Source organism: Rhinolophus sinicus, chromosome 16 (genome assembly GCF_057876585.1).
Source record: "Rhinolophus sinicus isolate RSI-liver-muscle chromosome 16, RSI-T2T, whole genome shotgun sequence".
In the NCBI taxonomy this organism is placed as follows: Eukaryota; Metazoa; Chordata; class Mammalia; order Chiroptera; family Rhinolophidae; genus Rhinolophus; species Rhinolophus sinicus.
The window spans coordinates 41,953,458-41,968,364 of NC_142516.1; the positions used below are offsets into that span (position 1 = coordinate 41,953,458).

General features: G+C 43.7%; 1 protein-coding gene and 1 pseudogene across 7 annotated transcripts in view; one reads left to right on the forward strand and one right to left on the reverse strand.

Moving 5' to 3' along the window:
- Positions 1-788: 788 nt before the first annotated feature.
- PRUNE2 (prune homolog 2 with BCH domain) overlaps positions 789-14,907 on the forward strand; it is a 229,750-nt gene continuing 215,631 nt past the window's right edge. For 3 of the 7 annotated variants that reach the window (XM_088793194.1, XM_074330577.2, XM_074330579.2), the window contains exon 1: positions 789-1,300. In XM_088793194.1, the coding sequence (XP_088649320.1) occupies positions 1,265-1,300 (36 nt within the window). In that variant the 5' untranslated portion in view covers positions 789-1,264. The remainder of the gene's footprint in view (positions 1,301-14,907) is intronic. The other 4 variants (XM_019736654.3, XM_074330575.2, XM_074330578.2 and 1 more) reach the window with 3 other exon arrangements.
- Positions 7,598-8,402, reverse strand: LOC148754995 (small ribosomal subunit protein eS4, X isoform-like; annotated as a pseudogene).

Consider the following 14,907-nt stretch of genomic DNA (forward strand, 5'->3'; position numbering starts at 1 on the left):
CTGGGTGATTATAATATGATTTTAATGTACAGTCAGGGTTGAGACCACTTCTCTAAGCTGACAACTGAAGCCTGTGTTAGCCAGGCAGTGTGGGTTGGGAGAGAATAAAAAGAGTATTACAGTCAGATGTACAAAGGCCCAGATGTAAAAGAAAGCTTGAGGTGGAATATCTCTGGATCTGATAAGGGTAGAGAGTACACACACAAAAAACTCCATGGTTTAAAATAAAGTCCTTAGCTATACGGTTAAGTACTTAAACTTTAACACACGTAGAAATTGCCTGAGGCTCTTGTGGAAACGCAGACCCTTATGCAATAAGAAGGTTCTATTGCCCCAGCTTCTCCTGAGCGTATATGTCAAAGAGTAGATGGGGACTGCAGAAGGCTGTATCTATGCATCAGCCTCAGGGCCAACTCAAGGGGGCCCAGTTTGGGTGAACTGCAGATGCCCGCGGCTGGGTGGGTATGTTTTGAGGCGAAGGAGGAAACATGCAGCCTAGCACAATCTCCCAGCCTGCTCTTCTGATTATTTTCCATCAAGGTCGTACTGCTATTAGCTCAGCAGTAACAGCCACCACCCCCAACCCCCCATCTAGCTGAGTGCATTCCCTGGCCAGGCCAGCAGAGCCAGCTCATTAAGTGACCGCTGGAGCTCTCTGTAACGTGCCAGCCAGCCAGGGAGGCGCTGGCCGAGGTGGGAGGGAGGGTGGTGGCTCTCCATGGGCCCTCTTTTCCCTCTCTCCCTCTTCCCACCTCCCTGGCTGACAGTGGCGGTGCCTGCGGCAGAGCCTCCCTCTGCAGCAGCCCCTTGCACTTGGCTTTCACTTCTGGGCGCTGTCCATGGTTGCAGCATCTTTAGGCGCACCACGTCAGGAGGCCGCAGCACGGCCCTGTGATTGGCGGAGGAGCCCCTCGCCATCCCCCAATACACCCGCCCCCGGTCCCGGTCCGGAGTTCCGGCCCGGCAGGCGCTTGCCAGCTAGCGTGCGGAGCGCGCCCTGGGGCTCCCAGCGGCACACCCACTTTCCTTAATAGGGTAGAGTCTGAGCCCCGAGCTGGAAGGCGGAGCGCGGGGCAGAGCGTGTGCCCTGGGACGAGATAGTCGGGGGGCAGGCACAGCCTCAGCCTCCTCCGAGCGGCAGAAGGGAGCAGCAAGTCGCTGCACCCGGGCTGGCCACTACCCGGAGAGCCCACTCCTCTCCCCTTGACGGAGGTCTTCTTCTGTGCCCTTCCGGGTGCCTCTGGTCCAAACCTCCCCCCACGATATGGAAGAATTTTTGCAACGCGCCAAGTCTAAACTGGTAAGTTGAGGAAGCCAGGTTGTGTGTGTGCCTGGGTGTGTGTATCTCTCTCTCTCTCTCTCTCTCTCTCTCTCTCTCTCTCTCTCTCTCTCTCTCTCTCTTTCTCTCTCTGTGTGTGTGGTGTGTGCTGAAGAGAGGAAAGGGCACTGCAGTAGAGGAGGAAGAAACAACTTTACCACTTAGTTGTCGGGGTGTGCGGGCTGTCCCCTGGAAAGAATCTCTGGAACTCTGGTGCTTATAACAGCCAGTCTGTCTCTAGAATCCTCCTCAATCGCCAGCCAAATTGTTGTGCTGGGGGTGGTCAAACCTGGCTCAAGTCGTGTGCTGTGTGCCCAGCTTTGGTCCCTTTGGCCTGAGGTTGGAGAGAGGTGGATCCAGCCAAATCTGCAGTTTTCTCCTTAGGGCTAGAGGATAAATGGGTGTGGTGCTCCTTGTGAGAAAGAGCCCAGCCTCTGCAGATGCAGTGTGAGTGTAAAAGGAAAAAAAAAGAAAAAAAGAAAAAAAGAATTCCTTAGAACTGATGTTAGCTGGAGGTGGTGGCAAAACATAAGCGCAGCAGTCAGGCTGTTGACTAGGAAGGACACGTGCCCGGGCGCAGTTTACCCAAAATCCCTCACGCAGCTTGCTCCAGTGCAGGAGTTGGGGATATTCCAGTGTGAATTTCATCTCTCTGGTCCCTATGCAGATCTGTAATTTGGGACAGAGAGAGAAGGGGAAAGCCCCCAACTGTTGCTGGTGATGTGGATTTTGCCAGACTGTTGTCCTCCTGGGAGGGGACCAGCATGCTGGTTGCTGTGTTTAACTGTTTCACTGTACAAAGAGTGAACAACGTTTTTACTGTATATGTTGACAGTTGTTACACATTTTGGAACTACAGATTCTAGCTGTTTCCTAGTTCCAAGTTGTTTTGGCTCTCCAGCATAACAGTAACATAATGGAAATATTTGTTTCACCACTTAAAAAAAAAGCCTCTGCCTGTTTAGAAGCAATATCTTTAATGAGCAGTGAAAGCACCTTTTATGGGCCTGGCATAGGAGGAAATGCATAATTTATGGTGCTGTTCACCTTTAAACCTTTATAGAAGCCAAAATATAAAGTCTGCATTAAGGAGAGTTCTTAATCACAACGCAGGATATTTGCAGGCTTATTACTGTAACTCACCCACTGACAACAAAGGGAGTGCAGAGGAAAGTGTGATTCTTAAAATGACTTAACTGTAAGTATTTTTTAAAAGGCCTTTAAAGTAGATTAATGCTAATATAAGTATTTTTTCTACCTTAAACTTCTCAGAGACTTTAACGTTTGTGGGGATTTCAGAATTGAGAAAATTTATGATCATTTCTGTGTTTATTGCTGACTTGACTCCCTTTTGAGTTTCCCATGATCACACGGAAGGAAATACTGATTGCAGAAACTCACTTGCATTTCTGATAGTATAAGTGTGCTCTCTTTTCTTTACCTAATAATTAGTGAGAAATAGTAAAAAAAAAACAACAACTCAATTTTGGCAAGTTATTTATCTTTTTGGGGATGAAAATGAATGGTGATTAATGATAAATGCAGTTTTAGACTGCATCTGTGGTCCACTCCCCTAATATTTATTTTAAAACTAAACATTTAGATTGTGGGGTCTGATGTGAGCAGGAGGTGTGTTTCATTTCTGAAGAGCAATTACTGGGATGGAAAAAGTCCCTATTTCAGAGTAATCAGTTGAGAGTCACGTGTAAGTTTATTTACTGAGTCCCTTCATTAAACCAGCAATTGCTCCACATCATTAAAAAAAAAAAAAAAAAGACAGGCAAAGAAAAAATGTTGTTGTATGAGATATTTTCCTCAGTCTCCTGCTTTAGCCAAAAGAACAATTACTGCTAATTTTATTTTTTTCTTGAAATAGGTTTCTTGTTAGAGATCTCAATTAGCCTTCCATATTCAGCCACAGCAAAGGTGTTTTGGTCAATTTTGGTGTTATATTTTCCCTGACAAATTACATTTTCTAGGTAAATTTTTTTTAACTTAATATGGAGCATTCAAGTATTATAGGAGTAGGAGATAATGTTTGTTTTAGAGGGCATATAGCCTTTATTTAGGAGAAAAACATTAAGTCAATATTTATGGCAGTCGGTTGTGAGTTTATTCATAATAAAATGGTAGGATTTCAAAAAATGAGGCTAATTTTTCGGAAAACATTTTAAGGAGAAGAAAATTATTGTGCTGGTTTTCACTTAAGCTTTATTAGGCCAAATTAGATAGAATTTAGGTGTTATTCTTAAGCTGTTTTCTGTTAGAAGTTAATACAGATTTATTTATGTGATATCTAAGAAAGTTTATTTAGTAGGTCTTTTCCTACCTACTTGACTTCTTACCTTGCTATTCTGTAGGCGTGATATATCTCTGAATGGTTTAAAATAGTCCAATATGCCTTCCAAAGTTTTAACATAACCTCATCGTTATTGGAACTAGCTAATTTTAATAGACCAAAAGAATTTAAAATTCCAAAATGGAATTGCTATTAGCCATAGATAAAATCTCCAATAATTAAGACTTTGGAGAAATTGTTTGTGTGCCACTTTTCCCCCAACTAGGAGCATTTATTATTCATTTGTCATTGTGAGGAGAGAAGATGCTCTCTCATTCTAGGCCAGGCCCTTGGATTGAGCAGAAATCTTTGAGGGGGAAAAGATGTTGTTGAATTTTTCTCATGTACTTTGGAGCTTATTTCTGCTGAAATTGGGAGAGCACTCTCTCAATTCTGTTTACCATCCCAGTCTGGTTTTGCTAGTCCTTAAAATGAGGCAGATTCATTGACATAATCCCATCGCCCTTTTCCTTAAATTTCCCCTTCTGATACCCACCCTTAATTCCTGGGAATAGGTGGAATTTATCAGAAATGGCAAAAGGAAACCCCTTGTGTGGCTTCAGAGAGATCATCCCCTCCTGGAGCTCAAATGCTTCTCTGGGGGACGGGGGGGGGGGGGGGGGGGGGGGGGGGGGGGAGACGGAGGGGGGCGGCGCTGCCTTGCTAGGCTTGGGTGTCTGGAGCTTCTTTGTAAAAAAATACATCAGCTGAACGGGCAGCAAGGGACATAGTCACTCCTGCCATGCACAGCTTCCAGAAATGGTACCTTCAAAACAAGTAGGGAATTGACACAGTTATTATTAAAATGATCAAGACTGTAGAATAAGCAGTATGAGAGCTAGACCCCAAGGCAGTAGAGATGATAATCAAAGGGTGATATTTGTTGCCTGGGTTCACTCTCCCATGTAAGAACCCAGCAATATCTCTGATCTGGACACTCACTGCTAGAATGCAAGTGAAAACACATTTTCTTTTTCTCCTGCCATTAACCACCTGGCTTTTCCTCCACTTGCCCACTCTGAGCTGGAATAGGGACAGCAATTAAATCCTATAGTTCCGGTCCACCCTTAAGTTTTTGCCATGTTTTCTGTCTTTCGTTCCACCACTTCTTTGGTGGTGCCTTAGTCATTCTTAATTATACTATTTCTATGGTAAGAGAAATTGAAGGCAGGCAGGGAATGGGGGCTTCCTGCCCTAAGCTGTAATTTAGGAAGTATCCTCCAGTTTCATAGTGGTTGGCTCAGAAAAATATTCAGGCCAAGATGGCTTTGTGATGGCAGTGAATGATCCAAGTTTCCATGAACTTTGGGGGGAAAAATGAGGTAAATAAGAACCCGGAGCCCCGGGGCTCTGGCTGGCAGGAAGCCAGAGTCCCCACACTGGGTAGACTGGCTGCTGAGCTTCTCTAACTGCCCAGACCCTGTCAGCTGATGCAATTCAAGCAGCTGCTCAAGGGTGGGGGGCACTGCAGCCCACATGCCCTAAGATGTAGGTCATGAGCCAGCCTTGGGTGTGTGTGTGTGACAGGAGTGTCAGCTGCCACAGGAAGGAGACAGGGCTTATCTATGCCCCAGGAATGCTGTTTTCAAAGACAGGGTGGGGACATGGTCACCACTATAGTGTGGGGAATGCATCTGCCACTTCAGCAGTGACAACTGCAAGTGAAGGGCTCATGTGTTCAGAGGTATTGGTCAATACGTGGGCGTCTATAGAAGAAAAGTTCTGGGTGACCTCAAAGTCAGCTTATACTCTGGGGTATGTGGCATAGAGACAAGAAAGCACATTCAAAACTCTAATGAGCAACCATATTAGAGTTCATAGAGGAGATGGAGTTTAAAAAAAGAAAGAAAAACACTGCAGCATGTCTACAGGGTAATCATCTTGATTGCAAATGGGAGGAAGATCTTCTTCCTAATTTCCTTTATAGGAAGAAGGTCGTGCATGTCAATAAAAAGCATTTTATAAAGTGAATGTTCCATACCTTTCAAAGGGCTCCTGTGGTAAGGACTAGTTTGATGGAGATGCTGGCGGAGCATTTTTCATTTGGGGGAGCTGAGCTCATTCTGATCACTGATCACGGGATCAGCTCTGTCCCCATCATAAGTGAGAGCTGGTGCACTTGAGACTGTGCCTCTTGCCAGAGCATCCATAAGCAAGAAACTCAGGAATCCAAAGCACTTCTGTGAATGTGGCACCGCCCCTTGATTGCTTTAGTCCTGGAGTCAGCTTCGTTTCTCACTGCAGAAACTTCTAGACCAGCAGCTGAGATTGCCCCAGCCTCAGGGCCTGTGGAGAAGACCCAGACCTTTTCAGTGTAAATCTTCTAAACTGGATTGGTCTGCCTCAAAGGGAAAGAATTGGTCACTACCATTCAGACAACGTTTTGGGTCTTGGAGGACATGATCAGGTGAGCGAGGACACCCTTCGGTCAGTGATTTGGGGAATATTTTTTGTTAACCAGGTTAAAAGGTGACAGCTTTGGTCATGGAAACTTCTTTGTTTCTATGTAGCATGTATTTGGGTGGATATTAACATTGTTTTGGGTTTGATGTACCAGTCTGGGGAGCTCTTATAAGCGGTGGTGTCTTGGTGGTGGAGGCATCACACTTTCCTTACCTCCACTCCTTCCTGGAGTGTTAGCGGAGCAGAGAAAATGGTGAAGGAGGAATACCTGGGTCTGGATGAATGCTGCAAAGAACATCTGGGGACCAGAGAGGTAAAGTGTATGGTGTTGCCTTGGCCGTTGATTCTTTTTGAACCCTGGGGTTTCTGGGAAAGTCGTAGAGTTTAGATTCTTCTTTGAAAAGAAACTGGGGAGGGGCAGTGCTGGTATATTCAGCAGGGAGCTTTCACATGGACTTTGATATGATTGGCACCCTCTGGGTTTGTTCAGTGCACAACCTGCACAATCATACATGGCTGCCCTACCACGGGTCCCAGAGTAGCCTACTCAAAATCTCAGCAATGTCCCAGATCAATTTCTTTCTGAGCCCTGTGGCTTTGGGCTTTGGTTTCTAGGGAAAGGTAATCTTTCTTCTTAAGAGCTTTTGGGAGGTTAGTTGGGCACTAGATTATCCAGAAAAATCAGACCCATGAAGGCTCGGTTAGAAAATCTCAGCTGATAACACAGCCTTGGGTTTTTAATCAGAAAAATGTGATAATGATTCCCACTTTCAGGTTTGTTACAAACCCAAAATAATGTACCTACAGCCCATAGCACAGAACCTGAAACAATGGTTGTTTCTCTCTGTTTGCCTCCGAGTTGGTCCTTTTCTGAAGTTCCTTATGTCAGTGAATAGCATTATTAGTCATCCAGTTTCTCCAACTGGGAACTTGCTTCTCCTCTACCCCTCCCCACCCATCATATCCCAGATATGACTAAATCATCTGGATGGCAGCAATGGCCAGCTAACTGGTTGGTTGCCTGCAAACCACTACCCCCTGCTACCAGGGAGATCATTGTGAAAGCATCTTTCACACCTCTCCCACTCCTGCCTTTGCTCCCAAGAGAACAGACAACACTCTTGACCCTGGGCTCTGGCCCAGTCTGCTGCCCAACTTCTGCTGGCATCTCCTCCTGCCCCCAGTTGGCTTAAATAACTCCTACCTCTTCTTAAGATTAGGTGAAGAGCAAGGGATGACTTTGCTGAATGATCCCTCCGCACCCAACCTCCCCCACTTCACGAGTCTAAGTCAGGATTTTATGTAATGTTTTTAGATCATGCATCTCAGCTCGTCATTATGTCTCTGTTGGGCATGTTTGTTTGATTAATGAGAGTAGGGACTATGGTCTCTGTATGATTTTGCTCACCATTGTCTCTCTGGGGCCTGGTTCAGAGCCTGAAGCTCAGTAAGTAGGTTTCTTTTGTGTGTGTGTGCGGGGGTGGGGGGGCAATGAATCATATCATATTATTTTGAAGTACAGAGGCCTTCCAAACATGTTACCCAGAAGTCACTTCACTGCTCTGTTTGGCTGCCAGTCTCATGTCTCTCTCCTCAGCAAGGGTGAGGCAATACCTTTCCCTCAGGAAAGAAAAATCCATGGTTTGTTGCCTTTGCAATAACAAAAACGTTGGAGAGCTGGGTGGCAGAGATGTTGCCATTGACATCCTTTACCTGAACCCCATCAAAAGAACCAGGATGTCTGTTGGTGATCACACCAGTTCTTCCCAAGTTAGCACCCCCATTACCGTACACAAGTTAACAGTGTCACACTTGTTGACATCGGTAATCTTGCCAGTCTCCAAATCAGTCTGCATAGTGGTATTCACTTTAATGAGGGGATCAGGGTAGTGATAGTTCCAGCATCAGAGGCCACCAGATGATGGCTCACAAAGGCATTTCTTTGATGCCTACAAAGATCTTTCTTACTTTGCACAGCCTGTACTTGGCTTCCTCAGGTGTAGTACCATAAACAGCAAAGCCACCCTTGCTGTCATAGATCCGATGGAAATTCTCTACAGTTTTGTCAATACTGATGACGTTCGTAAACCAGCAGCACAGGCTATATCAGTTCGGACCTTGCTGTCAATCTTAATGAACCGCTCGCTGCATGCAGATCTTCTTTACTCCATTTCCTGTCAGGTCAGATTTAAGTCTGTTCCTTAGAAAAAGATGGGGGGAAGATATTCTCTCAGCCTGTGGGCACCAGTCCATGGGCAAGGAGCAAACATACCAGTCAGTTTATCCAGCATCCAATCCTTTGGAGCTGCTGCACATTTCATGCTTCTTGGGACCATGAGCCATGACTGTGTTAAGCACAAAAAGAGAAAGTGCTTTTAGAATGAATGAAGTCATAAGGCAAGAGTCTTGCACAAAGTGTAACACATGGTAGTGGCTGAATAAAAATGAGTAAGTGGATGAACAGCTGTATACTCCCAGAATTCTGAATCTGAAGGAGGGCAGGCAACAGTATGCAGGAATCCAGGTTGGTTGACTAGAGGTGAGAAACATTAAGGTCAAAGTACCACACAGCACTTTGCACATAGTTATGTACTTCACACTAAATGTTACTACAAAATAATGAGACTAGTTTTTATTGTAAGACTGATTGGAATGTATATGATCTTGAATATACTTGTATTTTGACGATAGGTCTTGTCTAATTCAGAGTTCATCTACTCACATTTGAGAATTAGGCTTTTTAGTAATTGGAATATCATGTGGGGGCATCAAAACAAGTAGCTGAAAGTAGACATTGATAAATCAAACTCATATTTGTGCTCTCACCCTTAGTGATTGGTGACTTCCCTGGGAGCAGCAAGGACCACACATTTCTATACCTGAGCCCCATAACCTGGAAACCATGAGACAACCTGTAATAAAAGCTTCCATCCCTAACAGGAAGAATCTCAGAGAGCATTTTTGGATTTAGAGGAAGCCTTAGAGATGCTGTTGTCCTCTTCACTTCTTTCCCCTAAATGCTATATGGCACGGTGGCGAATAGTATGGGCTCTGGAGACAGATGCCTAATTTCACAGCCTGATGTCGCCAGTTTTACTCACTAGTCAGGCAAGTTTAGTTACTTACGCTTTGCTGAGTCTTGCTTTCCTCATCTGTGAAATGAGAACAATAATAGCACTCCCCTCTTAGGGCTGTGGCAAGTGTACGTGTACTAAGATGAGAATATATTCTCCATCCACAGTAATAAAAGCATGAAAAGAGCCCTGATGGACAAGAGAGCCAGGAAGTCTTATTTACATTCATAGAAACAGGGACAATCCTTAGCTCCCTTTGGTTCAAGTAAAATTTGTCGAATTAGTGTTTTAACTCAAAGAGATACATTTTTACATTTAATTGCCACAATGGTCGTGTGAGGTCGCTATGATTCTCCTTTTGCAGTTGAGGAGACTGAGGCTCATTGAGGCAAGGAGTCGGCCCAAGTTCCCGTAACCAATAGAGAGAAGAGCGAGACTTTGTTCCCAAATCACCTGACTGCAATTCCATGGCCCTCTCCTTCATCCATACATACCTTTTCCCACCAGCTCTCCTAGAACATTTAATTGTTTTTAAATAAAAAGTGAACAATTTGACAGGTTTATAGGAGGGTTGGGAGGAAAGTTCACTTTGACCCAAGAGAAATTCATTTCTCTGTGTTGGGTAACTGAGTAGTCAGCCAATAGTCAGCCAATAGTATTGAGACCCTGCTATGAGAATACTGTGGTGTTGGGCTGTCTATGATTTGGTTGAATAAATTGGGAGAATTGCCTCACTGTATGCCTATGTGAAAGGAAAATAAAAGACTGATAAACTATTTAGAAGGTAGGGTGCATGCCTAGCTTTTAGGGTGACCAGATATGTTGTGCACATTTAGTGAATTTTTAGTAAGAATGCATTTTTTAAGAAGTTAGAAGTTGCCCCTTATTTGCCATCAAGATTGCGAGCACAACTTTTGGTTTTGCCGATTTCTTCATTGTTGCCCCTGTCTTGCTGGAGACTGTAAGGATTACTTTGAATAAATGATTGATTGATCGATTGATTGTGATGTGGAGTGAGTTCCCCCCCAGGTGACACAGCAGCAAGGCGAGGTACTGGCGTTAGGACTCAGCTCTCAGTTGCGTGGAGCCCACTTTGGCTTTCAAGTCCTCTGGCTTAGTAGAGCCCCAGAAAACTGCTGGTTATACTCCAGACATATATAGGAAAAGGGGGAGAAAGGAAAGAAGCAAGGTGGAGGTGGCATTGGAGGGGAAATAGGAGAAAAGACAAGAATAGAAAGAGTCAGGGGAAGCAAGTTTGAAGAGTGGTCAGACATAGAAGAAAACCCAGGATGGAATGAGTTGCAAGAGCAAAAGTTCTTGTGTCTAGAGTTCATTTATCTGCAACAGAAGCCATCCCAAAGTCTCCTGAAAACTGGGAATTACACAAAAACGGCTTTGCTTCAGGCAACTAAAGTTGCCTATTGAGAGCATATCTTTATAATTAGTTCTTTTCTTACAGGAAAATTCCCTGAGCCTCTTCGTGAGATAATACCTGTAAATCATTCAGAGAATGTTAGGAACACAGCAAAGATACACTGATGTTAGCTGTCATCATCATCGTGGTTACCTAATTTGCACTTTGACAGAATACTCACAAGCTTGGTTTTGTCAGAGGAGAGTCATGGAAGGAGAGGTTACCAAAGGCTGTAATTGCTGATAGTTTGCAATGGAGGAATTGCACAAACAAAACCCAAATCAAACAGAACCCATAAGAAGTGATCCAGGCCCTCAATAAGTGCCATTCCCTCTGGTGTGGTGATCAATAGTCCTAAATATCTGCACAGACTCGGGGGGCCATAACATCAGTGAGGTAAAGCACTTCACTGATGTTCACAGTAATGACCTTGAAGAATCAAGGAAGAAAGATCATTTAAGCTCAATGTCCTATTTAAGGAGAAAGGTGGGGGTACTCAAGCAACTTCTGAAAAATTTCCAACTTAGATAATTAAAACAGAAAAAGAAAATAGAAAAGAAATTGTTACATGGAGGGTAAGCTTTGGTGGCCTGGAAAAGTCCCTTGTATCAGAGACCTTGTTCTTGAGTGAAGCCAGATATGTGAAATGTCATGTTTTAGTGAGTCAGGAGTCAGAATGGACAGTGATGATGCTAAAAATGTGAGTCTGACGTGGGGAGGCATAAATAGGCCTGAGGCATGTACAGGATGTGAGAACCCTGCTCCCCACAACCCTCCTGAGGCTGGAACTAAACCTGGTTCTGGACCCCACAGCAAAGCTGCAGTAATGACCGTGGGCCTGTAACAGAAGATCCCTAAGAACAGCCAAAGGTGGGGGGGGGGGGGGCAGGCTGCTGATGGACTTTCAATTATTTGAAAGGTTTTTATAGACTGGTTCCCATGAACACGAACCATTTCTTTCCTTCCGGGGAAAAGACAAGATGTTTAGGATGAGTCGCTTTTTATTTTTTATTTTTAAGAAGCCCATTAATTCAATAAGGTCCAATTGTTTTGCTGTGAAAAATTATCTGTCAATGAATTAAAGGGTGCAAAAGAGCTAGGTGCATGCTTGCTTCTTACTCTCCGGAATGTAAAAGAAGGAAGAGCTGAGGCCTAAGTTCATCCTGCACGCACAGAAAACAGTTTTGTTCATCTTTGCACTCTTCACACACATATTCTTTAGCAAATGGGTGGTGGTGCTGGCCAGACTGGCACCTGGCTCAGCGAAGACAGAAGTGTCACAGCAGGTGGACAGGTCAGCTGCTCCCTGCCACAGGTATGTCTGAGAGGACAGGTGCCCAGCTACTCCCTTGGGAGACAGTGTCCCTGCGCCCTCTCCAGGGAGGCAAGCGGCAAGTCTCTCTTTACCCTCTCACACCCCATTCTCTGCTTCTTAAAACACTTCAATCTTTCCCTGGCCCTTAGCCTGGTTTGGTTTGCACACAGCATTTCCTGGCCGAAATACTGGCTAGGCTTCCTTCACCCTTTGGTAGCTACCATATAAACAGACTCTGGAGCCACTGCCTTTTAGAGAGCTGGATTCTTTTATGGAAAGGTGATCAGTATTTCGTCAACTAATCCTTGTGGATTAGTACAAGCCTCAACTTTGATTCAAGTTTTGTTTTATGTTTTGAGTGTTTACCAAGATCATTGGGAGAAATTTTTGTTTGTTTGCTTCCAGACTGTGGACAATTTGAAAGCCTGGTCTTAGGAAAGGTGATAGAAAAGATAAATAAGAGGGAGAATTTTATCCTTTAGCTGAGAATTCCTTCTATTATTTCATTGTGAGTTTGCTTTGTAAGACCCTAACATAAAACCATGTATGAGTCAAAGTAATTTCGGTGGGTCTGTAATTGTGTCCTTGCCACTTGGCTGATACCCCTGGACTGTGGCCCGAAGTGCCATCACCCTTGGCTCCAGTCTCCAGAAAAATCCAGACAGAAACTCACAGTGGTGGGTGAGGATCATAATGCCATTTCAGAGCTGGCTTTTAAAACATTTTGAAAAATTCATTAGTCCTTTAAAGCATTAGGTCACGCTGAGCCTCACGGAGGAAAAAAATGTGTTTCTTACTTCTATGGGATTATTTCATACCCAAATAGCTAGCCTTCTGACCGAGCATGTCATCACTGTGAGAATCAATGCACACTCCAAAAGCTTCATAAGGTAACACTATGTAGGCTGCTTTGATGAATCTCACAAAGACTGAGCCACGCTTCTTACTACGGCTCCTCTGTTGGACTTCGGCTTTCAACAAGATGGATACTCAGCCACCCTAATCACTGTGTCACACTGGACACACCTTGACCCTTCACTTCAGGGAGGGGTGTGGACAACAGGCATTAGGACTCCACGTATTTAGACACAGCATTCTATAGTCAGAGTCTTTTATTAGGGATTTCTTGCTGTGAAACTCTTATTTTAATCACAGACCTTTACATTGAAACTATTACAGAAGGATAGATCTTTAACATTGAGACAGATGACTTTAGACTTTGTCTCTTTCCACCTCCTGGTATTATGTTTTAGGCTTCATTTACCTGTACAATAATAAACAAACATTAAAACAATTGTGGGAAGTAGTGGAAAGCTGAAAAATGAATTGCAAACAATAGAAAAAATAAAAACTAAAAGTAAAAGTTACCCACTTTCATTGAAGCATGACTATCGGCAATATTGTAGCACATAGAATTTTTTAGTCTTTCTTTGCTGTGCATAGGATTAAAATAAGGATATTCGTATATTTTGGTATCTTGATTTTTATTTTACTTCACATTATTAAATATTTCCCTATGTTACTACATAGTATTCTGCATCAACATCTTAAATCACAGCATGCAATTTAATAATGAAGATATACTATGGTTAAACATTTTCATTATCCCTCCTTTTTTGCTATTGTTAATTGTACTGTAACAAATATCTTTGTACCTAAAATGCTTTATCCTGTTTAGGATTATGTCCTTAAAATAGCTTTTCAAATATGTAATTATTGTAGCAAAAGATATAAATATTTGTAAGTTTCTTGATAAATCTTTCCAAATTTATTTCTGGATGAAGTCCACCAAATTTCAAGACCCAGAGAGGTTCAGAAAGGTTAACTTGTCCCATAGAACATTGTGACAGAGCCAAGAATTGACACGTAAATCTGTGCTCCTGACACATTTGAGAGGCTGTAAAGTATAGTGGGGAGAGTACAACGCTAATTTTTAAAATATGGATCTGAAGCTGCCTTACCGTGAAATTAAGATGATCATAACACAATCTGTGCCATGCCAGTTACAGCTGTTATTTGAGACCATGAGGTAGAATCTGACTAGAGAGGCTACTTCCTCTTTTTCTTTGCACTTCCTCTCTCAGTCATTTCAAAAGGATTGAGCCTTATGGAACGATCAAGCCAGTTGCTGTTATACTTGGTGTGGTAATTCCAGCCATAGTATTGTACTTCATAACTGCTCCCATGTATGTGATCTCATTTGACCAACCTTCGATAGGACACATGTTAGTATATCTACATCACAGCTGAGAGAACAAGACCATCGAGGTGAAATCCAGCCTTCCCGAAGGACACACAGCCAGTAAATGGCAGAGCTGGCTGTAGAATTTGTCTTGATTCCACAGCATTTGCTTCCAACAGTATAAACAAAAATTGGTCCACATTTTCAAAAGATAGTTTGAAGGTTTCATTGAGAGTTTGGTGGCTTGGATTCATCTCCATGAAAGAAAATGGCTGACTAAAATTACGGGGCACTTTTCCAAGGGGAGAATATCCAATGCTGAAATGCATTCATGCTGAAGCCAGGTTGCAGGAAACACAGGAAAGCAAGTCTGTGGAGCTTTGGAGTTTCATGTGATGGACTCTGACGAACAGTTTGCAAGTGTGAGATTAATGGATGTGTCGTTGGTGCAAACGTGCTGACCTCTGCAGGTGTTGGAGACCAAGTGTCACCTGTGATGGGAAGGATGCTCCCATTCTCCCCTGTGATAGGAGAGGCAGGTCTCTGGTAGGCCTTCTGTGGACTTCATCCCACATACTTGTAGAGGGGGCAACTGGTGACAGGATGTCACTGATGTCAACTTCAGCTGTAAGTGCTATGTAATGCAAGGGAAGGAAGTTTAATTGCCTGTAACACTAGCTCTTTCCTTGCTCTGAGGAGGCATAATTCTGGGAAATATTCTCTCTCTCTCTCTCTCTCTCTCTCTCTCTCTCTCTCTGTCTCTGTCTCTCTGTCTCTCCTTCTCTCTCTCTCCATCCACCACACCTCATCCCCACTATTTCTCCATTTGAGTCATATTTACTGTCCAAAAATCTGTATGCATC